Source organism: Eptatretus burgeri, chromosome 3 (assembly GCF_056783735.1).
Source record: "Eptatretus burgeri isolate ZD-2024b chromosome 3, Ebu_testis_v1, whole genome shotgun sequence".
Lineage (NCBI taxonomy): Eukaryota > Metazoa > Chordata > Myxini > Myxiniformes > Myxinidae > Eptatretus > Eptatretus burgeri.
In genome coordinates this window covers 134,076,152-134,103,563 of record NC_140963.1, presented here as the reverse complement: position 1 = coordinate 134,103,563, position 27,412 = coordinate 134,076,152, and the positions used below count along the sequence as shown (strand labels likewise).

General features: G+C 46.2%; 1 protein-coding gene across 4 annotated transcripts in view; it reads right to left on the bottom strand.

The window, feature by feature from the left end:
- Positions 1-25,926, bottom strand: part of LOC147031019 (uncharacterized) — a 97,594-nt gene extending 71,668 nt beyond the window's left edge. For 3 of the 4 annotated variants that reach the window (XM_085875684.1, XM_085875687.1, XM_085875688.1), the window contains exon 1: positions 25,378-25,926. In XM_085875684.1, coding sequence (XP_085731810.1) covers positions 25,378-25,858 — 481 coding nt within the window. In that variant the 5' untranslated portion in view covers positions 25,859-25,926. The remainder of the gene's footprint in view (positions 1-25,377) is intronic. The other variant, XM_085875686.1, reaches the window with a different exon arrangement.
- Positions 25,927-27,412: the final 1,486 nt, after the last annotated feature.

Sequence of the window (27,412 nt, the reverse complement as noted above, 5' to 3'; positions counted from 1 at the left end):
CTCGGTCCCCGGTGGGTCCGTGACCGATCGTGGCGGATCGGCTTCGCGAGAGCCATTGGGCATCGAAAAATTAATACTGATGATGCAACGGATGGATGCTGAAATGAAAATGAATGCGCAAGAAATATAAGCGAATATGCAAGCGATGGAAAACAAGATGGATGTGAGCGCACAAGCTCTAAGGGGCGATATGCAAACGCAGCGAAGGGAAATGCAGAGCATGGGTTGGAGTCTCCAGTCGGGGCAAAAGGCAATAAGGGCGATTGTACGTGGCGAAATGCGGACAACGGATTGCAACATGGCAGCACCACGTGGCGGAGCGACCGAACCGACCAGAGGGAGTGCAAATTGTGTCCGACCCACAATGGAGACAGGTAAGATTGAGGGGGTGAGCGACCTCATAATTGATGGGGAGACGCGTGAACTGAGACACGAGGGGACGACGGAAAAATAAAAAAAGGTGACGGAAACGGAGAAATTAACAGAGACGAAGAGCCAGGAAGAAACAGAAGTAAGAAACGAGGTGACGGGGATAGAAGAAATAGAGGGGAACAAATTAAATAAAGTAAAAGACGAGCACACACAGGTAGGGATAGTGAGGGACAATGGGGTTGAGCTTGGGGAATGTGTCAGGACCCGGTGCGAGCAGCAGGATAGCCTCCTTAAGGAACAAAGGGAGACGGTATGCTCCCTTGAAGCAGATCGCGACGAGGTGAGTCCGGTCGAGCCTTGCGAGGTTGAGGGGATGTCTGATGCAAACGGGTACACGCGGAGCTTGGGGGGTACGGAAACCCCGGGATTGCTTGTGGTAGCACGAATCCCCGATATGAATGTCCCGATGTGTGTGGTTAAGAGTATGAATGGAACGAGCGTGTCCAAATGTGTGCAGAATGCGAGTGTCATGGCGTGCGTGAGTGCGTGTATTAAAATGGACGACGGACCGATCCAGACGGGATGCACGAATGGCGAGCCTGGAGGGCCGCAAAGGGTTATTTTGGTAACCGCCCCGGTCCCTCGAGACGCCGCGTACGAGGCCCGTTCGGCATTTCGCGAATGGCCCTCGTGCACGTGTCTTCTTGGAGGGATTCCGGTGCAGGAACGTCCCGCGTTTCGACAAAGATCGTCGCGCGGACGGTTAAAATGGCGGTGAGGGTTATTTGAATTTGGCAAACGGGGGTCCACATGCGAGCGCGTGTGCAAAGCTCCACGTGCTGCATACCTCGTGTTCTGTTCGCGGAACGCGCGGGCTGCGGAGTGGGTTTCCGGGACAATCCGCTCGTGCTGGTCTGCACGGGAAACCGCGCAGGTTTAGTCTGCGAGTGACGTCATCACCACGGACCTCGCGGCACGAATGCTGGGTAAACAGCGCACGTTGTCCCATGTGGGGAATTCCCCGAGAGCGAGCGCTTGTCGCGGTGCGCAGGGCGACGACAAGGCCCCAAGTATCGTCCGAAGGAAGGGACGAACGGGCGTGCCGTAAACTGCCACCATGGTGGTGCAAAAGAAAAAAAAGCCTCGCTCCAAGTACACAGCCGGGTGTTTGGGCATAGGAGCACGAGTTAGCGGGATGGGTTTAGTTTAGTTAGACTGGCCTCATGGGGGCATGAGCTGTCCTCCATGGGGCCCGTGGACTAGTTAGTGGGAATTTAGGTTAGATTTAGAATGGGAAATGGATGTTGGGAGACATGGACAGACATGGAATGTGTAGTGGGGACGCAGCTTCGCTACGTAGGTTAAATGGAACGTGCACTAGTTTAAGGGACGACGAGGGAGCACGAGCTATTTAGGGGGAACTTAATTAGCTGAGTGTCAGAATGATGTGCAAAATGGGAAATGTGTAATGAGTGAGTGTGGGACAGCGGCCCAAGTGTGTGAGTGGAGTGAATGGGGAATGCATGGTGCGAATGAATGAGTGGGGGGAGGAGTGAAACCCACCCAAGTGACCCCAGGGTCAGTTTAATGGTAGTTAGTGGGTTAGTCAAATTTACCAAAAGGTGGTTGTTCTGTTGTTGGTGGTGGAAGAAGGCACGAAACCCATTTGGAGGAGTGCAGGAGTCCATGGAACAGCTGGGAGCGTGGCTGTTGAAAGGTGAGTATCGATTAGAGGGCACCCCGGGCACCGGACAGTCAGCCAGAGTAGGCCAAGGGTCCAAGGGACCGGGATAGTGTAGTGGCCACGGGCGACCCGTCGGAAACGGGACCCGAAGCGCCAAATTTCACGTGGGCATCGGAGGGGGCAATGCGGGGAAGGGCAACCCCCCGCGTTCATAGGGAGCAGGTAGGCTCGGAGACAGCTTCAGGGTGCCCGGGGTGCCATGGTTAGAGTTTAGCAGAGGGGGAATCCCTGCCAAGTGAGCCACGCTGCCCAGCCATGAAATTGTGCGAGGGCATGAGTGAAAATTTGCGGGCAAGGCCCAAATTTATAATGGACACCAACACAGGCACAGGACACCAATAAGAATCATGGTTGTTAGAACCCATAGTTAAAAGTGACAGGCGTTTTGGAAAGCCCCGGGGTAGTTTCAAGTTAATAAAAGTAGGATAGTTAGGAAATGTACCCCTTCGCACCATCCATCCCTTCGCTCTCCATAGGCTGCTGGACCCACCTTGGGAAAGATTGCTGAACTCTGTGGGAGGCCATTCTGAGGCTTCATTGGGCCTCGAGACAGGACGCTCGTCTCTCCTTTATTCCCCTCCAAAAAGGAACGTAGGGGTTGGGAGTTGATGGACTGGATAGGTTAGCCGGACAAAGACAGAAAGGGGGTTAGGGAGACGAAATTATAAGGAAAAAAAATAATTCATAAATAAAAAAGGGGTTAAATTTTGTTGTTTTGTTGTTGCAAATTAAGGGAGTGGGTATGGACAGAGACAGGCAAAGGCGATAGGTTTGGGGGAGACAGTAGGGTAGGTCCTAGCCCGTTTTCAGAATGGCCGGCACCACCGCACTCCCTCCAGAACCTCACAGAATGAGACCAGAGGCCGGCCAGCTTCCTCCGCCGGCATGCTTGTGCTGCAGTTCCTGGATGGCATTGCCTTGCCTTCCCATGCCTTTGTTGCCTGCCTCTGCCATGACCCCATGCCTGCTACCCTTTTTGCATCGCCCCTGTGTCACCATCCAACCATGTGCGCCAGGATCATCCAGTGTTTTGCAAGGGACTGCAAGGCAGCCTCACCATGGGACTGCATTGCGCAGCCCATGCATTGTTTTGCATCCATTTCCATGTCCATGAGCCAGAGTCTGCATTGAGCAGCCTGGCCACATCTTTCTTCTTGCATAAAGGCCACTTCAAATGGCCTGTGGGACGGCGCATGGCCTGCCGTGTTAGGGTGAGTTGCCTCCAGCAGCTGAGGGTATGGAAAAGGAAAAAAAGGAAGAAGGTTCACTGCTGAAACACTCAAGGTGGACCTTTTGAGCAGGCCCTGAGGATGACTGACCTTCAGCTTCTGTGCACTCACCCACACAAACTGTTGACATGATTTGTGCCTTCTTCCCCATAGATGACTGGTCCTGGGCCATGGTTAGTGTAAATATTAGTTGAGGTAAAAATTGCAAATAAGTTTAACCCATCTGTGTGTTTGTCGTAGCGCCGGAAATTGTAGTTAAGTTGTCTGTGTGAGTCTGTTAGTTAGTTACGCAGCGCATTAGGTTATTTATTTTTGGGACATGTATGAAAAAAATGTCGCACTCAGGGATCCGAAGGTAAAATGTACTAGGGGAAAACTTACACATGCTGGTCACACGAAAATTTGACGACTCGGGGCGAGTCTGTAAAAAGGGGAGGGGGTAGTGTTGCGAATCTGGAAGCCATGAGCACTCAACATACAGCTCCTATAGCTCAGTTACTTCGATAAGTAAATGTGGATAGATAGCTCCCTTTCCCTTGTTTAATGGGTAATTAAATGTTCATGCGCTGCGGAGTTATTTTGATAGTTAGGATTTTTACATCTACAACTACAGCAACGCCAACCCTCTGGCTCCCGGCATTCTCCGCACGCTCGCTGGTATGCGGGTGTGTTTGGAATTTGTTCGGGGATGGAATTCCATTCCCAAATATGGTCATGAAACAGTTCGCTTTGCTGCGCGCCAAATAAGGGAATGCGTCGTGTCCCACGGAAGGAGAGTGGGTCACGATGAGCGAACCACGCCCGAAAAGGGGACAAAGGAATGGAGAGCAAATAATCAGATGGATCTGCTCGAGTGGGTAGAAAAGGATCTGCGCCTTGTCTTCACGAGCGCATGCTCTGGTTCCTGGCTCATCTCGTCGCTGGCATGCTCTGGTTCCCGGCTCATGTCGTCACTGGCGTGCTCTGGTCTCTGCGCTCATCTCGTCGCTGGCGTGCTCTGGTTCCTGGCTCATCTCGTCGCTTGCATGCTCTGGTTCCCGGCTCATGTCGTCACTGGCGTGCTCTGGTCTCTGCGCTCATCTCGTCGCTGGCGTGCTCTGGTTCCCGGCTCATCTCGTCGCTGGCGTGGTCTGCGTCGGCTGCTCTTGGTCCGTTCTTGCCGACTGGTGCTCTGGGAAGGTGTGGACGTCGAGCCGCGCGCTCGCGGCCAGGTAGCCAGCCACTTTGTCATCCCTCAGCTCGACTTCCCTCCGAGCTGAAGGGATAATAAAGACCATTTTGGGTCCGTTTCTTTTGGGTGTGAGTCTGTCTGTGGGCCCGTCTTTAAGTAGGAATTGTTTAAGTGCTTGTGTGTAAATTTGCATTCTCTATTAGTCGTGATAACTCTGCCCTTACGTGCTTCCCTCCTTCCCCACCTACTGTTAATAAATACCCTATTTGTGAAATGTATCAGTTCGTTTCTGTGTTTCTTCCATTGGCTTAGCATGGCACGTGTTGGTGAATTACAAAGGCTGTTGCCGCTGTGAATGTACATTTAGACCGACGGGACTTTGGCAACCATCCGCTCGGGTTGCGCACAGGTCGGGCACGCTAACGGTTCGTTCTTCCGTCGAGGGTGTTAATACTCAATAGCTTGCCACGTGGTCCTCCAGGTATTTTGAAGATTGGCAAATAACCCTGTTCCACGTGGCTGAATTATTGACGATTCACGGTCCGGTAAGGGACCCGTACCCTCGGAGTTTTCCGAAAGGTACGATCTAGATTCCGGGTGTTCGGTAGAGTCGACCTGACTGCTCCACCTAGCGGTCGTGTTCGCAGCCGATACCCGGTCCACAACAGTACAAGGGGTGGGGGTTGCGCATAGTCACCATCTTGTTATGTTTGGTAATCAGCTATGTAAGGATTATCGACATCATTTGGTAATCGGCTTTTATTTGACTCCCGATCATTCATGGTATTCATTCTTTTTATTTTTTAATATTGTCTCGTAATCGGCTGCGCAAGTATCAACATCATTTGGCAATCAGCTTTCATTCAACGTCGGGGGCATTCGTGGTATTCAGCTTGTCTGTTTGTCTGTCTGTTTGTTACTTGCAAAATTGAAGATTTTTCAGTCAATATTGGTTGGTCGATTTTATTATTCTGTCTGTCTGTCTGTCTGTCTGTCTGTCGCCTACAGGTCACAAGTTTAAACCGATCTTCGTGAAACTTCAACACATGGTAGAATTGGTCATAAAGAAGAAGCCACTTGTTTTTGAGGTCAAAAGGTCTGCAGCTGAGGTGGTATTTCTAAAATCCTCAATTTTCATCCGATTAACTTGAAATTTGAAGAGGATTTATATTTCAGGTGACTGGATTAAACCAACCAATTATTTTGGAGGTCTACATCGGCTTAAAGGTCAACATAGGCCGAATTTTTAAATTGTCAATTTTCATCCGATTCACTTGAAATTTGAAGAGGAGTTGCATATTTGATCATTGAATTCAATCACCAATTATTTTTGAGGTCAAATTTGTCATGGATTTTGCAAGTGTCGTGCTCTGCATGACATGTCTTCTTCTTGTTAGTTTGTGTGTCTGTTGGGTCGCCAAAATAGGTGACCCTTATTGTCAGTAATTGTCTGTTTGGTTGGATGTTTGTTCGTTTGTCATCAGCATAATTGGTAGTAAACGTGGGCCGATTTTGACCAAACTCGGGTGGTAGGTACATCTTATGACCTTGTGCTTTGGAAATTGTGATGGTTGCTCGGGACGCTTTGGTTCCCGAGCAACAGCAGAAAAACCTTAAAAATCGGTACCGTTCACGCGAAATCAATTCCGAAAGCCATTATCCCACGTAGGCTTATGAAATTTGGCATGCATCATCTACCGGTGATGCTCGACCAAATATATTCCGGTTTTTGTGATATATGGAATAGTTTACCCGCATCGCCCCCTACAAATGGGGTATGCCTGAAAATTGGCGAAAATTGAAGGCCCTCTAGCGACCAGGTGAGTGCATCGATCCGAATGAAACTTTGCAGGTTCATAGCACGCAATGAGTACTACAACTTTGCCTCAGGACATATTAACCGATATTGCTTAGGTCAGGGGTCAAAGGGCAAAAATCGATAATATGCGAGAGCTGGAGGTGCCTTCACGCCAAATGCTACTCCTCCTAGGGTTATGGTCTGATGGTCATGAAAATTCACACTAATCATCTGGAATGCATTGTGCACAAACGATCGAGCCGGATTTTCGATTTATATCTTTGTTCACCCACAGCACCCTCTCGAACTTTGGGGATTTCCGATATCAAACCGCATTTTCGGTACTTTTCATTCAAATTGATACGGAGTAGTTATCAGGAGATGGAACTCGATGAGATTTGGTATGCATAATCTTAAGGTGATTCTCTATCCGCTATATGACATCCATTTTTCTATATCTTATAGTTTCCAAATGGTAACCCTCTCAACTTGGGTGTCCGAGGGCCATTGAGCATTCCCGCTGAAAATTCAAAGTACACTAGCTCCAAGACGGTTGAACCGAATCGAATGAATCTTTACATGCTTATAGACCATAATGAGTACTACAACTTTGCTCATTTGCATAATGACCTATCTCGAGTAGGTCAGGGGTCAAAGGTCAATAAGTGCATTTTTCGGGCGAAATTACCATTCAAGGCACCCTTGCTCCTACACGGATTAACCGATACGAATGAAAGTTCATAGGTACATAGTACTCAATGAGTACTACAACTTTGCTTCAGGACATATTGACCTATCTCGGCTAGGTCAGGGGTCAAAGGTCAATGAGTGCATTTTTCGGGCAAAATGACCATTCAAATCCCCCTTGCTCCTACACGGGTTAACCGATACGAATGAAAGTTCATAGGTACAGAGTATTCAATGGGTACTACAACTTTGCTTCAGGACATATTGACCTATCTCGGCTAAGTCAGGGGTCAAAGGTCAATGAGTGCATTGTTTGGGCAAAATGACCATTCACAGCCCCCTTGCTCATGCATGGGTTCACCGATTCAATTGCAATTTCGTAAGTACGTAGTACTAGATTAACTCAGATCAGGGGTCAAAGGTCATCGGATGCTCGGCAACCCATGGCCGCCTACCGGCTTGTCTGTCTGTTTGTTTGCTTGTCCACACAGAACTATCGCGTTTTTCTCCACAACCACTTGGCGGATTGAGACTAAATTTTTTACCATTGATGAGACTGCTCATGTCGAATGTTTTAATGATAATTTTGCCGTCATAGGTCACGTGGTGTGGCAGCCATATTGGAAAAATGGAAAAACTTTTGACCTCTATCTCTGAAACCGCACCAAGGAAAAAATTTAAACTTGGCTCATAACAAGTACTCCTCATGGGGAATGAGTGTGATTTTTATGACGCATAGGTGCCCTCTTTGTGACGTTATAATTGCACATGTGGAATGCCACATCCGATCAGAATGAAAATTTTCGACGGTCATCTAGGGATAACATGGTCCACAGATAAAAAAAAAATCATCGGTCACGTGATTCAGCAGCCATATTGTTTTTTTTTTTTGAAAACCTTCAAAAATCTTCTCTGAAGTGGCTGAACAAATCAAGGTGAAACTTTACACGTATGACCGCCTGTCCATGAGGAACAAAAGGTTCACCCATATGAGATGATAGGTCACATGGTTTGGCAGCCATATTGGATTTACCCTAAAACATATGAAAATACGCCACTCAAAAGAAGTCCTGGCAAGGGTCTGCAATCTCTGATTGCTCTTTTTCTTGTTTATATTGCATTAAGACATTATACATGCCATTCATTGCCCCAACACCCGAAAACCTCACAACCCACTAAACACGGCATCACCTCCACCACACATGAACTACCCAACTTCCTCCATCATCATCACCTTATCTACACCCCCACCCCTCTCCTCCACAGACGCTACCACGGTTTGGAATTACAGGGGAGGTAGCACAGGAAATGGTGACAGCGGCAAGCACCTCCATTCTCTGGACTTTGTCCAAACTTCAGGACAACAGACGCTAATCGACCACGAGCATTCTTTTGCTAAATAATCACTACGTTCACTCTTTCAAGCAATTATGAGCTCCCAGAGTTCACCACCATGCTTGTAACGTGTCCCGAACCCCCACCCATGTTAATCATGGAGGGTCTGTCGCGTACGTGGTTTAACGACCAACTGGGCAGGAATCATTGTGGGGGTCTGGTGTGGGCGGGGCTAAAGGAATGATGCATAAATCAGAGGCCAATATTGCCCCAAGAGGAAATTTTGATCCACCTTTACGCTCCGCCCACGTTGAATGGTTATAAAAAGGGCAGAAGCGATACTGCTGTGGTGCGTTGGTTCTTGGCTTTTGTCCTGCGTTGGTGTTGGCTCCGGTGCTTGTCATGTCATGTCCTGTGCTTGCTTCATGGGGCTTCACAAGAGAATCATTGTGTCTTGAACAGTGGCCTTCATGTTTGCGGGTCGGACCTAGGAAGCTGGAGCGTTGTGTAGATGTAGCGAGTGCAGTAATTAGGGCCGAAGCCAAGCCACACATACATACTCTTTAGATTCTCATACAGTTGGTTATTTATCTCACACATTCTTTCCTTTGCTTTCATGACATTGTTCTACTTGAACGCAGCAGCTCGACGAGGCCTTTGCTGTCACTGTCCTGTCCATTTACGGGCACCACCACTGATGAGCATCTTCACAGTTTCCTCTTGCAGCTCATGCACCACACGCACTACGAGCACCCACCACACCTCTACGATCAAGCACTTTTAGACACCATCAGTGTTCCTCCTTTGGACCCCTCCCTTTCGCGTTTGGGAGGCACAACGGCCCTTTCGCGGTTGGTCTGATTGGGTATCCATGTCTTATGTATAGCTGATAGGTAAGGTATAGAATTAAGTTCTGCTTCTTGTCCATTTTTACCATCACCGAAAGAGAGAGTATTGTATTTGGGTCCGTTTGTTTGTTCATTACTTGGCAAAAAAACATTTTTTTTTGACAAGTGTGTTGATCGCCTCCATTTGTTTTTTTGTGTGTTTGTGTGTTTGCTACTTGGCAATATATTGTTGTGGTTGACAAAATTCGCAAACCACCATTCAGGTCCTGTAGGTGAGATATCTCTGTAAGTATATGTGTAGTTAGGCCCAAACCCGTTGTTTGGAGGGAATAAATGTTATTCATTCGGGCTGCGACCCTTTTAGATAGCCGTTTTTCTTTTACTATCTTTATTTTGGACCAGCCGCCATTACTACCACCACAACCACCACCAACCACGTCTCAACAGCCATCACACAACAACCACCAACCGCAACGCCGCTTCACAACAACAACAACGCCAACAGCCACGACCCTTGCCGTCACATCTCGCTCTCGCAACCATCGCATCACCGCCATTCCCGCGCCGCTTGTGGGCACCGATCCTGGACTCGTACAGGGCGCGCACCGAGCAGCGGGTGCAAAAACACCAGCCTTTCCGAGAAATCGGATCAAGAACGATTCACGCCCACTTCTGTTCCGTCCTATCAGCGAGCGTGGGGCGATTTGGCCCCGCCTCCAGGTGCGTCGGAGTATAATCGCTATATGCAGATTCGCGGATCAAGAATCATTCACGCCCACTTTTACTCTGTCCAATGGGGAGCGTGGCTCCGCCCCCGAGCGATTCCTGATCCAAAAATCTGCATATGATTTCTCCTGTCGCACTATAAAGCGCCGAGCGCGGAGCGAATTGAGGCAGTTGAGTTGGAAAGAGTCGAGCAGTTGGACGGAGTTGAGAAGAGTGGAGAGTTGTGGCGGCGGCGAAGGCAGTCGAGAGAGTGTCTGTCGGGGTCCGGAGAGGCTGGAGAAGCCAAGAATCTTTGTGGAGGTCGGCGCTCGTGTCAGAGTCGGGGAGCTGCGGAGAGGGGAGGCCGGTAACGCGACCGAGGTCGCGGTGGAGTCGCTCGTCGCGGGACCCAAGCCAGCGAGATATCCTCATTCCCCCGAGCATCAACAACCCCCTCCTGTTTCCCCCCGCGCTGAGATAGTGTGAGAAGGGGGCCCCGTTCCCACCCCATTCCAGGCAGTGCCAGCGAGGCCCGAGGAGTCGGGGCGCCGCCGCCATCTTGCGGCTCATCACCAGATGGGTAGGCTCGACGTGGTCTCGGCCCCAGGCCCGTCTGCCCCCCTCATCGTTGAGGGTGGCCCCTTCCTTTTTCTTTTGCTTTGAGTATGTGTGTTGTCTGTGAAGTAAAACTGTATAAGTGTTGCCGTGTGCTCGGTAGTCGGTAGTAGATCTGCATTGTTGCATTTGCTTTTTGTGCAGAATTGTTGTGTTTCTTCTACTTTTACATTTGCTTTTGGTGTAATTGTATATGTGTGCTTTCCGCTTGCCGCGGAATAAATGTGCTTTATGTTGAACTGTTTTTCCCGTTTCGCTTCGTCTTTTCTTTAATTGAATCTCCATCTTACTTCACGTAAAGGGTTGGTCGTGGGCTAAATACGCACAATAATTAATCGAACCGTCGAGGTTGACGATAACACCGCTCGGTTATCCCGATAGTACGGAACGGGTCGCTTAAAGTGGCCCGTGTCCGAAGTCGACCTGCGGCGAGGTGCGATCGCCCGGTCTACCCTCCGTGTGGGTACTTAGGTAGGTCGAATTTGGCGAGCAACCCTATCCCACGCGGGGGGCCGATTGGCACGATCGTGGTGAGGCCGAAAGGCCCACCCGTGACTAGTTCCCGGCGTTAGTCCGAGAGGGTCACGACGGGATTGTCCGTCCGGTGGGCGACGTGCCACGATTCGAGTTACGTGGCCGCTCGCACGCCGGCGGGCGCGAATCCACAACAATATGTATCTTTTTTTACAAGTATGTTTAAGGCGTCCGTTTGTGTGTTTGTTTGTCGTCCACTCACCTCCAGCCCAAACCACAAAACTGATCGTTCTGAAATTTTCAGAGATTAATGTCACTGATCCTGCAACGGTCGTGCATTGAAGTTTCATATAATTTGGTCCAGCGAAATGGTCTACATAGGCCAATTTGAGCCAAATTTTCTAAAATCCTCAAATTTCATCTGATTGACTTGATATTTGAACAGGATATGCAAATCAGGTCTCTGAATTCAACCACATATTACTTTTGAGGTTATCATCATTCAAGTGGTAAACATAGGCCATTGGGTTTTACCCAAAATTTTAAATTTTTTAAAATTGCAAGTTTTCATCCAATTGACTTGAAATTTGAAGACCATTTGCACATCCGGTCGCTGACTTCAACCACCTATTAATTTTGAGATCAGCATAGGCCAAAAGGCCAATTTGGGGCAAATTGCGTCAAATTTTCTAAAATCATCAATTTTCATCCAATTGACTTGAAATTTGAAGACCATTTGCATATGAGGTCACTGAACTCAACCACCTATTAATTTTGAGGTAAACATAAGCCAAAAGATCGACATAGACTAAGAGGTCAACATAGGCCAAATTTTCTAAAATCCTCAATTTTCATCTGATTGACTTGAAACTTGAAGAGCATTTTCATGTCAGGTCACTGAATTCAACTACCAATTAATTTAAGGTCAAAAGGTCAACACAGGCCTAATTTCTAAAATTGATAGAAAGGGCCGAAAACTAAATATATCACTATATCCCAAAAAGTTGTGGACGAGTTATGACGAAACAAGGTGGATGAGTTGAATAGGTGACAACAACAAGCAGATTGGATTTTGGTTTGGATCCAGCCCATCAGTGGGATACAAAACGTGAACTGTTCCACCTGGCAGAGGTATGCGCTCTCCCGAGTGTCATTCTACTTTGTGCGGTTTTGCCAAATTGTGACTCCATGAGTGATTTTTCATTTGTGTGTTTGTGTGTTTGTTTGTCTGTCCCCTCGCCTCCACTTCAAACTGCTCAACCGATCGTACTAAAATTTTCAGACATTAATGTCACCGACCCTGCGACAGTCCCTCATTGAAGTTTCAGAAAATTTGATCGACCTAAAAGGTCTACGTAGGCCAATCGGCCAATTTGAGCCAAATTTTCTAAAATACACAATTTTATTCCAATTAACTTGAAATTTGAAGAGCATTTGCATATCAGATCACTAAATTCAACCACATACTAATTTTGAGGTAAATATAGGCTAAAAGGTCGACATAGGCCAAAAGGCCAATTTGGGCCAAATTTGCTAAAATCCTCAATTTCCATTCGATTGACTTGAAATTTGAGAGCATTTTCATGTCAAGTCACTGAATTCAAATACCCATTCATTTTGAGGTAAACATAGGCCAAAATGTCAATATAGGCCAAAAGGCCAATTTGGGCCAAGTTTTGGAAATCCTCAAGTTTCATTCGATTGAGTTGAAATTTTTAAAGGATTTACATATCAGGTCACTGAATTCAACCACCTATTATTTTGTGGATTCCATAGGTGAAAAGGTTAACGTAGACCAAAAGGTCAACATAGGCCAAATTTCTAAAATCCTCAATTTTAATCCAATTAACTGGAAATTTGAAGAGCATTTGCATATTAGGTCACTGAATTCAACCACCAATTAATTTTGAGGTAAACATAGGCCAAAAGGTCAAAAAAGGCCAATTTGGGCCAAATGTTCTAAAGCCCTCAATTTTCATCCGATTGACTTGAAATTTCAAGAGTATTTTCATGTCAGCTCGCTGAATTCAACTACCAATTAATTTTAAGGTCAAAAGGTCAACACAGGCCTAATTTCAAAAATTGATAGATAGGGCCAAACCTAAATATATCACTAGATATCTAAAAGTTGTGGATGATTTGAATAGGTGACAAGAACAAGCAGATTGGATTTTGGTTCGGATATTTTGTGCTGTTTTGCCAAGTTATCACTCTATGCGTGATTTTTCATTTGTTTGTTTGTTTGTTTGTTTGTTTGTCCACACAGAACTTTCGTGTTTTTTTCCACAACTGCTTGTTGGATTGAGACGAAATTTTCAACATTGGTGCGACTACTCATGGAAAAAATTACGACGTCATTGGTCACGTGGAGTGGCAGCCATATTGGAAAAATGGAAAAACTTTGCACCTCTGTATCTCTGTAACCGCACCAAGGAAAAAATTGAAATTTGCCACATAGCAAGTACTCCTCATGCGGAATGAGTAATTTTTTATGACATCGGAGGTGCCCTCATTATGATGTCATGTGGTTCGGCAGCCATATTGTTTTTTTTAACTTTAAAAAATCTTCTCTGAAGTGGCTGAACAGATTGAGGCAAAACTTTACATATATGACCGCCTTTCCATGAGGAACAAAAGGATCACACATATGATGTCATTGGTCACATTGTTTGGCAGCCATATTGTATTTAAAACCGATGAAAAAAATCTTCTTCTCCAGAACGGCTGGACAAATCAAGGGGAAATTTCACAGAAGTGTTGCCCAAGCCATGGCTGTACAAATTTGATGAGGAATAATTGATAGGTCACATGGTTTGGCAGCCATATTGGATTGAAGGGAAAAATAATAAATAATGTTTTCTCTGGAACCGCTTAACCAATCTACATGAAACTTCACATTTTTATGATGTAGTAATGATGGGTAATACACGTTTTAATATTTCAACTTGATCGGACACATGGTATGGCAACCAGAAATATTTCATTTTTTGATATGGCTTCTTTTTTTAGATCCTTGTGGAGGATCTCTAAGTCTTACTCACGTTGTTGTTCTTCATTTTCTTCTTGTGGACTTTTTTGTTTCACAGCCTACAGTTTTTATCGAAACTTCCTGAAACTTGGCATATACAGGTAGTCGTCGACTTACGACCTATGCGACTTATGACTGTTCGACTTTACGACCGACCACTTTACGACCACGTAAAGTGGCCCAAAAAAAAAAACATTTTTTTTTTTGTATGTAAAATATACGTTGTTCGACTTACGACCAAGTTGACTTACGACCTATTGGTTGGAACCAATTGCGGTCGTAAGTTGACGACTACCTGTATATGCAAAAATACCCTGCGCAGACATTAACCATCTCCGATTTTGAAAATCCCTCCTAGAAAAAAAGTTATGACATCAAAATATCTCAGCTAATGGAAATCGCCTAAAAATTTATCTCCGAAACTAGGCAAGCTTTTTGAATTATGTTTGCGGGAATCGAACCGGGCATGAGCAGAGATGAATTACCACACATATGATACATCACTATGACGTCATATTAATTTTTATGACGTCATTCCTATTTTTTGACATTTTTTGTTTCACAGCCCAGAGTTTTCATCGGATTTTTGTGAAACTTGCCGTGTATATGCAGAAAGCCCACGCGCAGGCAGTAACCATCTCCGATTTTGGAAATTCCTCCTAGAAAAAAAAAGTTGACGTCATAATATCGCCGCTAATGGAAATCGCCTATACCATTATCTCCGAAACTAGGCAAGCTGTTTGAATTTTGTTTGCGGGAATCAAGCCGGGCATTAGCACAGATAATTTATGGCAAACCTGATACATCACAATGACATCATATTCGTTTTTATGACGTCATCATTAAGAGGACGAGGATCTTAGTTCATTTGAGCTTGTTTTGAATAAGGCCCACTTAGCTGTGCCTGGATGGGTTTCAGGGGAGAGAAGTAGCAGATGAAATGTGAATCCTATCCAGGTTCCTCCTGATGACTTCATCTTTGCTTTTTAGGTCATCTCTATCATCTCAGTAGAGATGACCTAATAATAAGTCTCGAAGTCTGTCCGCCCGTCCGTACGTCTGTCCGTCCGTCCGTCCGTCCACAATCAAACCGAGTAGAGACAAATAACCAATAGTGGAATGGATAGAGGTCGATGAGACATGCACAACGATATAACTTTCAAGGTCGTCCAAGGTCGAGGTCAAGGTCACGAGGCTGTCAAAGTTGCGAAAATCGTCGATTTCAAATCGTATCTCCTCCCTCATTTATCAAGAGAGATCAAATGTTATTAGTGATTCAGATACTACGGACTATTAGCTAGAACAACACGAGCCATTTTTTTGAAATTTGCTCTCGTTCCGATTTTATAGCCCTTCAAACTTCGCTCTGATTCCCCGTATGGGCCGTTCATAAAGTACATACAAAAAATAATAAATGCACTATATTAAGAACCGGAACTCTCTGAGACAAATATTACATTTGAAGCTTTTGTCAAATTTAACTCAAACAATGGAACACAAGTTTATATGCACACTTACTTTCATTTATGACATTAACCTTGTCTTGAATGTCAATTTGTACTTTTATTTTCATAAATGACGTGCTGTGATATTAAAAGAAAAAGGTAAGTTACACCGCTAGGGACTGTATCGTCATGGCTTACAAACATCGGTTCATAAGAAACTGCTGGCTTTGCAAGCGATTAGCGATGTATGAGGGGGGTGGGTGGTTTAAAGCCCTCGTACGGGCTGCGTACAGGGGTTGGTGGGTGGTACGACAGCTGCATACATACTTTATGAAAGTGGTGTCGGACTACATGAAAGCGTTTCAGAAGATGAAGGTGAGCCTGTCAACGCGAGGGGGAAAAATATCCCCGTTCACAGGAACATTTTCGACGTGATGTTGAATCCGTGGACGTCAATAATTGTTCCATATTACTGTATGACCGTAGTTAATAATTACTGATGCATTTGAGATAAATCTACAGTTCGTTGTAATCTTCAAGTATTGTGATGTGATATGAGACGCATATGGGGGTGGGTGGGTGGTCACTAGCCTACATACAGAGGGGGGTGGGTGGTCACTAGCCTACATACAGAGGGGGGTGTGTGGGTGGGTGGTCACTAGCCTACATACAGAGGAGGGTGTGTGGGTGGGTGGTCACTAGCCTACATACAGAGGAGGGTGTGTGGGTGGTCACTAGCCTACATACAGAGGGGGGTGGGTGGGTGGTCACTAGCCTACATACAGAGGGGGTGTGTGGGTGGGTGGTTACTAGCCCACATACAGAGGAGGGTGTGTGGGTGGTCACTAGCCCACATACAGAGGGGGGTGGGTGGGTGGGTGGTCACTACCCTACATACAGAGGGGGTGTGTGGGTGGGTGGTCACTAGCCTACATACAGAGGAGGGTGTGTGGGTGGTCACTAGCCTACATACACACGGGGGTGGGTGGGTGGTCACTAGCCTACATACAGAGGGGGGTGTGTGGGTGGGTGGTCACTAGCCTACATACAGAGGAGGGTGTGTGGGTGGTCACTACCCTACATACAGAGGGGGGTGTGTGGGTGGGTGGTCACTAGCCTACATACAGAGGGGGGTGTGTGAGTGGGTGGTCACTAGCCTACATACAGAGGAGGGTGTGTGGGTGGTCACTACCCTACATACAGAGGGGGGTGTGTGGGTGGGTGGTCACTACCCTACATACAGAGGGGGGTGTGTGGGTGGGTGGTCACTAGCCTACATATAGAGGGGGGTGTATGGGTGGGTGGTCACTAGCCTACATACAGAGGAGGGTGTGTGGGTGGTCACTAGCCTTCATACAGAGTGGGGTGGGTGGCCACTAGCCTACACACAGAGGGGGTGGGTGGGTGGTCACTAGCCTACATACAGAGGGGGGTAGGTGGTCACTAGCCTACACACAGAGGGGGTGGGTGGTCACTTGCCTACATACAGAGGGGGGTAGGTGGTCACTAGCCTACATACAGAGGGGGTGGGTGGGTGGTCACTAGCCTGCATACAGAGGGGGGTGGGTGGGTGGTCACTAGCCTGCATACAGAGGGGGTGAGGGTGGTCACTAGCCTGCATACAGAGGGGGTGGGTGGGTGGTCACTAGCCTGCATACAGAGGGGGGTGTGTGGGTGGTCACTAGCCTACATACAGAGTGGGGTGGGTGGTCACGAGCTTACATACAGAGGGGGGTGGGTGAGTGGTCACTAACCTACATACAGAGGGGGGTGGGTGGTTTTGAAACCCGGAAGTAGAGCGTACGTACTTTATGAACTGCCCCTATTCCAGTCTGGCACAGAGTTACTTACTTTCAACCTCTGGCAGAGATGACCGGCACTCCTGCTCAGGGGTATTTTTTCATGTTTGGGTTCCTTCTGATTACTCAAATGCAGGACTGTACCTTTTGAATAATAATAAATAAACATCATGGGTCAGGGTTCGATGGCCGGTCAAAGCGGGGTTGCATCAAAGCGGGACGTCTTTGTACCCGGTCATCACTGCCAGAAGTTATAAAGTGGCAGTTCCAATTATGCCTCTTATTTATTATGTAACACACCAGTACACAAACGCCACACAAAATACACCACACAAAAGCAGTCCTTGTGAGGGTCTGCAATCTCTGATTGCTCTTTTTCTCTTCTTTCCTGTACTTGCTTGGACTCTTCATTGCTTGTGACCATTATCCTTGTGTACATTTTTTTTTACTGCATTTTTCCCTTTTTGATTGCTTGCTTGTGCATTAAAATGCTGCATAGCACATACCTTTGCATTTTACATTGTCCTGTAAATAATGAATCCTCTTTTGTTGAGCTTCATTTCTGATCTGCCTGTGTTCGTCTTTTCCCCATTGGTCCAGTGCTGTTTGCATCGAGGTTTGTCTGGGAAGTTATAATTCCCCAATTAATTGTCTTTTATCCGAGTCTGGTATTCAACAGCAGTTCCTCCACTCACCCCCCCCCCCTCCCCAATTGGAGACTGCATGACCTTCAGTTAAATGGCAATTCGACGGAGAACACTGGACCACGTGGTTCACAAATTGGCAATTGGTGTTCACGGTTGCCTCACTACCCGCTGTGACAAAGTTATTTGTGTTCGGCGGCCACAGGCACGACAAGTCCGAGAGGAACCGAGGATACCTCCTCATAGTAAACCCGAAACCCATGGCTGTAACAACGTATAAACGTCTACATTCACACGTGTGAGCACTTTACACTGTCCAAAGACTAAATTTCATGACCATGAGCTTATAAAGATTCACAACAAAAAAAAACCTTCAAAACCTCATCAGGGTACCATTGATCATTCAAACTGCCCATGCTCAAATGATAAGCTTGTTCTAATATTATCCATGCCAAAACCATTCCTTTAAAACCAAAAACAAAAAAGTACATTTTAATTTCTTCCACTCAGTTTTGCTTTCTTGGTTTTATCAATTGTAAGCTCAGCAATACCTAACATGAAGTTCAAAAAATGGGACTACTGATTTCCCCTGAGTACTCCCATCATTTCCATAAATAAAAACTGGAAAAGAAAAAACAAAATTGAATTTATAGAATATCTGTTGCAGGAAGTGAAAAGGGGGAAACACGATCTCTTACATTCAATAAAAGCCTGGGCCACGTTTTCGATTTTATCACAAAAAGGACAAACATTCGGTGCAGATGAAATAAACCAATGAAGTAACGTCTGTGCAACCAGGGCTTGATGTGCTAATGTCCAATTTAGGTCTCCCCTTCATCCAAAAGTTGGAAACCTATACATTTCATTCCAAAATGAAATCAAGAAAGCTCCAGCAGGTAGTGTCTCCTTCCACCGTTTTTTTTTATTTTAAGTTTTGTAAAACCAGGTAGACACACCTGAAGACGTATCTTGTAGATTGTTCTTCTTTTCATGATATGGAACATGCTAATTTCATCTTTAAAGGAAGGCTCCATCAGGTCTCACACTCTGTTTATCCCATTACTGGTGAAACAATGCGTAAATGTCCTGGAGGTTGAGATTCCACAGAATAGAGGATTCTGAACTAGCGGTTCATGTACATACTTTTTGGTATCATATGATAACTAAATGTTGTACTCCTTGGACTTGCCAAGCATTCAAAAGGCTCTGATGAAAACTGCGGAGCCGAGACATATCAGTGTTGCGGGTCCACGACGAAGAGTTATCGGTCATATTTCAGAAGCCAGGCATTTGTGAGAGGTCGCCGAAGTACACACTCACTGTACAGTAAGTATTTTATCGTCATTAATCGGAATGCCATTATCCGACTAAGGACATGCATCAAACTCTGGCCACCTGTGTTTGGGGGTCTGCACACTATGTCTGACAAGCCAATGGTGCCCCCCCCCCCAGAACCACTGAGTCAGAACCCTCTGAATGCCTGTGACCAAGTATCTGGGGGGATTGAGTAGGATGACTTTATGCCAGATAATTGGAACCACCAGGTTATTTATTATTGTCACCCATGTCTTGAGCAATATAAGGTGGTGCAATCTTTTCCACCTTGCCAGTTTCTGTTTAATTTTTTTTCCAGGAAACCCTCCCAATTTTTTTGTTCGTCTGTTTCAATTCCTAAGGATGCACTTCAATATTTAAACCCCTCTTTATTCCACTGCATTCCGCCTGGTAGAGATGGCAGGAATGAGGGAGAAGGTCTTGGGCCCACCCAAAAAGCTACACTTTTGTTCCAATTAGCTTTTGCCATGGAGGTGAGCTCAAACTGGGTCAGACAACGAGACACTTCAAAAACATCTTTTTGATTTGAAACAGCCATGCAAATATCGTCTGCTGAAGCTGAGGTAACAATTTTCGAGGTTTTTTCTGATAAAGCGACTCCGAACACTGAGGTGCGGAGAAGAGCTTTAAAAGATTCAACCGAAAGAGTGTACAGCATGACAGATAGCGAGCAGCCTTCACGGATGCCTTGTTTTTTTAGGGGGGGGGGGAGTTGTATTCATTGTCGAGGCTCGTATAAGAGCTAACACACAATGCAGAGCAAGGGGGAATAAGACAAGAGGGGCAGGAGGGGGAAGGACAAAACAGGGGTGAGCATAGACATTAGGAGATCTGTGGAAGGGAGAGGGATGGGGGGGGGGGGAACAAGATGGACATTTTAGGGACTTTCAGGAAGGAAAGCAGGGAATTTGAAGGAGGTGGGTTTGGGGTGGATTAATGTGGGTCGAAAAGATTCAAGTTTTGGATGGCAGAAGATAAGAGGTGGTGGTGAACAGCTGTTTTGAAGGCCTGGAAGGAAGAATGGGATTGAACAGAGTAAAATGACCGTTTTTACAGCCATTTTTCCCTGCTGTGCAGGGGTTTGGCTTTTTCTTGAGGCAATGTTTTATGGCCGGATGCCCTTCCTGACGCCAACCCTGGTCGCCTCTTATGACACACAGGGATATGGTACACCTATTCTAACCGGGGCATACACCAGGACCAGTACACTGGTACTCATTTCGCCGACCTCGGAAGGATGACAGGCTGAGTCAACCCCCTGGTGTTAATTCAGCAGCCAACGGGGCTTGAACTCAGGACCCTTGGAACCCAAGCCGCCACCCTAACCACGAAGCCAACACCAGGCTTGGATTGAACAGAGTGAGGGAGTTTATTCCAAAGGTGGGAAAAAGGAATGAAAGAGTGAAGGTGAGCAGCGATTCGTCATTTTGGTATTTTTACCAGAAGGGGGTTGTTGACAGATCTTGAGTGCCCTGTGGAAATATGGGGGGGGGGGGGTAGGACATATCACAGACAGAGCAGGGGGTGGGGAAATATCACAGACAGAGCAGGGGAGGTGAGACTGGAGAGGAGATGGCAGAGACCGAAAGATCACTAACCTGCCTGCAGTGAGAGAGTGAGAGGCCCAAAAACTCAGCCTCATCTCATGAGATACCAATGATCCTAAATGCCTTTTTTCCATAGTGTGAAGCCGAGAAAGGGAATAGGAAGGAAAAACAGCCCAGAGGGGAGACAGAACTCCATCAGGAGAGGAGATTGGGACCATAGTGTTGGTGCAGAGTGTTGGTGCTGCCAATGCAGTTTCCTTGGCTGTTGGGCACAATCCTGGATGGGTCGCCACTCTGACACAGTATACCAGCAAGCTTGTACTCATTTTGCCGACATCATTTGAACTCATTCATTTGAACTCCAGCAGGCTGTGGGCGAAAGCTTTGTTTGTGGTCAGGAGCTCAGGTGGGCCGAGGAAGGACTTTGCACGACGGAGCATTTCCAGTGGGCGACTGGCTTTGGAGGTCAGGTTGGAAATTCGGCTTTCCCAGGAAAGATCATGGCAGATAGTGGGACCCAGAAGCTTGAATGAAAGAACTTCTTCCAGAGGATTGTTGAGAAAGTACGATGGAGGGGGGGGGGGTTTCTAAACGGTCCTTTCAGAGAGAGATACTGAGTGTGACATTTGTCTGGATTGAAAGACATGATCCACGTGTTGGACCAGTTTGTGATTTTACCCAGATCTGCAGAGAGTGAAGAAGCTGCTGCTTGCCGGTCTGAGGGATGACAGATGGTACGGCAGAGGGTGGTGTCATCAGCAAAGAGATAAAGAGGATTTTTCAGAGAGTCGAAAAGATCATTGATGAAAACCAGAAAATGAACAGGGCCCATAACACTGCCTTGAGGAACTCAAGCCTGGACAGGAAGAGGGGATGAAAGAACTCCATTTAGGGCCACACGTTGACTGCGACAGGAGAGGAAGTCTGCGAGTCATGAGTGGAGATGGCCTTGGATATCATAGGAAGAGAGTTTCGTGAGCAGGACAGGGTGCCAGACTGTGTCAAAAGCACGCGAAATGTCCAGGGATATGGCTCTGAGTTCATGTCTGGCATTGAGGACCTCCATCCATTGTTGGGAGAGCAGAAGTAGCATATCCAGGGTAGAGTGTCCTGGTCTTAAACCAAATTGATGATTGGAAATCAAGCCATTGGAGAAGAGGAAGGATTTAATGTCTGAAGTGATGATGGATTCCATAACCTTGCTGATGATTGGGAGAAGGTTGATCGATCTGTAGTTGCAGGGATCTGTTTTTGCACCTTTTTATGCAGGGCAGTAATGTTTGCTGATTTTCAAGCAGATGGCAGATGACCTTGAGCAAATGAAAGGGTGAATTGAACAGAGAGAGGGTGAGCAAGAGCAGAAGAGCAGGTTTTGAGGACACGTGGGCTGATGCCGTCTGGACCGGTTGCAGAATCTGAGTCGAGGTTTGACAGCAAGCTCTCCAGCTTGTCAGGAGAAAATCTGAGCAGTACAACTGCTTTGGGGCAGTGACTCTTCATATGCCCGTATGCCCACACCCAAAGTTGGAGTGATTTATATGAAGAAAAAGTTATTTAAACCTCTTGGTTAAACTGCCTGGAGCATTCTTATTCAAGAATCTGGACACATAGGCCATTCCAGGATAGTAAAAATCTGACTCCACACTTGTCTCACTGCCTACAGGAACAAGTGCTGCAATGTCGAGGAGCTCGCTTCATTCGCGGTCTGTCGCTGGCTCCCATGGTTCCTCGAAAGCCACCATGTCGAGCTCGCTTCACATGTGGTCTGATGCTGGTTCGTCCAACTATTCTAGGTCTTCGCTCTTATTGAAGGCTAAAGCAGAAGCAGCCGAAGCCTCTGTCAGAGCTGTCATGAGATATAAACCAGGTGAAGCTCGATTCCTACTCGAACAGCAAAATATGTAGCAACAGAATGATCTCAAGCAGCAGCACATGCATCTCAAGCAGCAACAGATACAGCAACAGAGTGATCTCAATCAGCAACAGATGCAGCAACAATTTAACGCTATGCAGGAACTATTCATGAACCAATAAGGTGCCTCGTGCTTCAAAGCAGAGTTCCCACTTTGCCATCAAAGTCCATTGTGTAAAGCACCATCTCAAATGTGTCACAAACTGAAACACTGTTTCACCTTTGTCAGGTTTTGTTTCCCCCGAACTTCCAGTGATATCCCTCCTCTGTAAGTTCATACTTCTAACACCAAGGCCACTTTCAAGTCGCTATGGTCGTGGGCATTCGCTGAGGGCATACTGGTACACACTTGAAGTGCCTTGCCATTTGTCAGGGGGCTGAGACTACTCAGTCGTCTCTGTTCCAATGTTGACTCGCAGCGAAGCGCTCAAATCGTGCAAGGCATGTGTCCAGCTCATCACGTTTCTCATCAAATGTGGGGAGCATCGGCTTGTGTGCTATTACTCATACTGCACTGGTATCAGGTGCGGTGTGAGCAGGTACAGCCACTTCAACTTCCAACTGTCGTATTGCCAGTTTAATGTTCATTCTCATTTCTTCCTTAATATGTTCGGTTTGCCATGCACATTCCTCATGCTCCGCTTCCTCTTTGAGTGTGTATTCCTCATGCTCTGCTTGTCTTTCCTCTCTTTCCTGAGCCTTTGCTTCCTTTGCAGCCGCTTGCTGTTCTTTAACTAATGCCGTTAATGTTTCTTTCTTTAGTCCGAGCCACTCGCATCTTTCAACCCACTTGTCAAATTCCACGGCAGATGGATGGGCGGACATTTCAAATTCAGATCATGACTGCAGTACAATGGCTTTTTCACACTGTCTTCTGTTCCATTGTAAAGTCTTTTACCACTGACAGATCCTGTCACAGTCGCCATGTTAACCCTTTGAACCCTGAGCTCCTTGAACTTTTGGCTCGCCCACGCTGGGCTCCCTAAAGAAAAATCCAGCTGCTTGGGTATATGGAGGTTTCAATAGTGGCCGGTAAACCGGGCACTCAGGTCAGTGGAGGTTTTATTAGCGGCTGGTGAAATGGCCGCGAGGGTTCAAAGAGTTAAGGGTTAAATGGTGAGGAGGCTGAAGCCAGCTCATTCTCTAATTAATGCAACATAGGTATGGACTCGCAAGTTTTAATGATCGTTCAGGTCAGCTATCAATAGAATGGATCTTTGTCAAATGATGTCCGTGACTTCTGGGTGACTGTACAATGAACACAGAAAGTAATGTGACGTTTGAAACAAAACTTGTATTTCAATAAACAGATATAGTCACATGAGGCGGTTCACCATTACATACAATGTACAACTCCGCTTCCCGTGTTGAGGTGTCTTTGCACTGTGTCTATGTCTTGCCGGCCAAACTCCCGCAAGATCACCTCACCTGCCTGCCACTGTCCAATGTCGACTCCCGTCACATTGTTCTTGTTTGATGTCCTCGCCATGTCAATGTCCTTGCGTCACGTCGCACTCGATTAATCCAAATCATGGGTGTCTCGTAACGCTGGTTCTTTCAGGATGATTTCAGAGCTCAAAGGACTTCTCCCGGCACACAGCCTTTCTGAGTTACTTTTTAAACTTGATTATAAAAGGCTTCCACACGTCCACAAATAACTCTAGATAATGAGATGATCACATTTCCCTTGCTGATTCCGCCTCCTCGGGCTTATCTAGCATCACAGAACAATTCAGGAACTTCTCACAAATGTAATTCTCATTGGTATGGGAATCTTCGGTCTTAAACACAGTGAAAATCTTCTAGCACCTTCCATCATGCAGTTTCCAATACAATAATGCCTTCTACAGTCAAATCACATCATTAAATCACTTTCATCATTCCCGGAGTTTCACCAATCAGTGTAACATCACATTTATATCATGGAACAATTGATTTTAATCATTCATTTATATGCACCAACCAATGCTCATCCACAAACACAGTAACCCATACCTCCTGGCCTTAACAGCGAGCTTTAAACTGACACCATCCCCCCTCCCCCCGTCTCTTCCCCCCGCCCCCCCCCCACTCGTTTTTGGTTCAACACCGTCCCTTATGAGAGCACATACAACAACAACAACAACAACAATCTCCTAAATGGAGCCAAAAGCATCATCCACGGCTTTACTCCTGCATTTTATAAGGACAACGAGACTTTTAAAAAGAGTATTCGATGTATTGATTCAGAATCTCCTTTTTAATTTAGAAGTGAATTAACTGTCATTATGTATAAACCCCCGAGTTTGATTTCATCTCTGTACTGTTAGAGTGTCAGTGTGTAAGAAGATTGAAGATTAACAGAGTTGAACCCATTGTGGACATCCTGATAGATCCACAGTTTTACCATATGGGAGGTTCATGTGGTTATGCGGTTATGTTGACGGAGGGTTCTATATTCATCACCAAGTGATTACAAAACTATACTTACTCCTCTTAAATGTTATACACTTCGATTATCTTCTTTTATTCTAACTTATTATTACATTTCAAATGTTATTATTACAAGTATTTTCTGGAATCAAATTGATTTACTTGGTTATAAACTACACTGTAAACCTCACATTGATGTAGAAAATGCATTTATCACATCCATTTATTCACATATAAAATATTTGTATCTCTTGTGAGTTTAAAATGTGAAGTATACCTCCAGATTCACCTGAGATGTACAGGAGCAGAGCTGCTTCACATGAAGAGTGAGTAACATCTCCTGATGACTCTTCCTCGTGATCTTCTGAAGTACAAAATGATGATGTGGAATCACGCTCCGTTAGACTTCCACGTGAAGGTTCATTCAGACATCTGTACAGACCAGAATCTCTCTTTTCCACCCTGTTGATTTGAAGATCCCCGTTTGGTAGAATCTTATGATGGTTCAGCTTTGTGTTTTGTTTTTTATCACAGTTGATATTATAACAATTGGTACGATTGCAGCTGATCTGCTGCTCAACCACTCCATCCACGTCTGCATCCCTCATCCACCGTACCCAGGTCGATTCCTGAGTCCCGCGATAACACGGTAGGTTCACACAGGTGTGCTCGTTTACCCCCAGCACGGTAATCCCGGGCTGCACGGAGCAAGTGGACTGTCCAAAGATCAACATCAAAGCCAACAGGGAATCTCTCATGCTATCCGTTTACTAACACCGCAGCAGAATAACTGAACTCGAACCACAAAAATTATTTTACTTCTGGAGTGGGTTGTTTCCATCACATGGTCATGCTGTGTCCTGACAGTTCAAGATAAGATGATTTAATAGGGAAGTGATGCCCACCACAAGTTGCACAAAGCTTCCTTTCAACTGAATTCTTCACAAACATTCCTTTTAAAATGCTTACACTGTTTATTTGGGAACTAAATCCCTGGGAATACAGTATAAAACTAATTCACTCACACTCCTCTTAATGAGGAATATTGTTTGTATGAAAAGGTAATTGTGTTTATTTATCTTCACCCAATAAGCAAGTGAAATGCGTTTCACGGTTCCATGTACAATTAAGCACACGCAACTTCTGTCTTTGTACTTGGTATATTTATCCCTTTTCACCGATGGGTAGGGATCTCAGGTTCCTCTTGAATTTTGTTATTGTCCGATGCAGAAACTGTGCTCTCTGATAGGCTGTTCCAGGGTGTCACCACTCCATCATTAAAGAAGTATTTACTTTCATCATAAATACTTCTTTCCTTCATTAGCTTTTGGGAGTGACCCCAGAGGACTCGGCTCTCTGTTCTTGCAGATGACAGCTTGGCTGCACAGCTGTGTCGCTGATGCTGTGCCTCTCTACCAGTACACTGGTAGTCATTTCACCAACCTCGGAAGGATGACAGGCTGAGTCATTATTGGACATAGCAATACCTCCCCCCCTTGTCCCTTGTCCCTTGTCCTACCCTCCCCCTCCCCCACCCCCTGCACCCAAAGATGACATTATTGGACACAGCAACAGCAACTCCTTGGGAATGGTAACTATCAGAGCGACCAGACCAATAGTAGGTGTAACCACCCACCATGATCTCTCCGCAATTCGGTCTAATGCTGCAATACCGCTGTCCAAACACTTGAGCTCAGATGATAACAGAGACAGGCGATCATCCTCTCTTAGGGACAGGGCATTCCAGGCACCCACCCGAAGGGACCGCCTCGGGTTAACCCAAGGAGACCGCTGTCTGGTGGACGACACATCAGCACCACTCCGACATACTCTCCCGCAATTTGTTCCGGGAATGCTACCCCGTGCTTTCCCTCCTATCATCAAAGATTGGGGGTCCCGAAGGCTTTTCCCCAATCCCATCATCCGGTGAGCTGCCCTGCGAAGGGAAGCTGCACAGGAGGTACTCCCACGGAGTGGGTTTTCAGATTTCTTTGCATTTTTGTGTTTTGCGGAATGAAGGTTTTTACGGTGGCCGGAGTGCAAATCCTGCCACCAACCTCCTAATAAGAAGTAACCCAACTGCAGGAGGATGTCTGCAGACACAGTTGGGCACTAGATATGGATGGCCGTTGGCTCACAAGGAGCTCCTCCGCCCTTTGACAGGTTTTGCTTTTAATCCTGCTGGGAGTTCATATCCAAACACCCTCCTCACACAAATTGAACGGTTAAAAAGGGTGGCAGATTTATGGAACAGACAAATAGGGAGGTTGGCATCATCTATTTAAACATAATAGCGACACATAGCGAACATA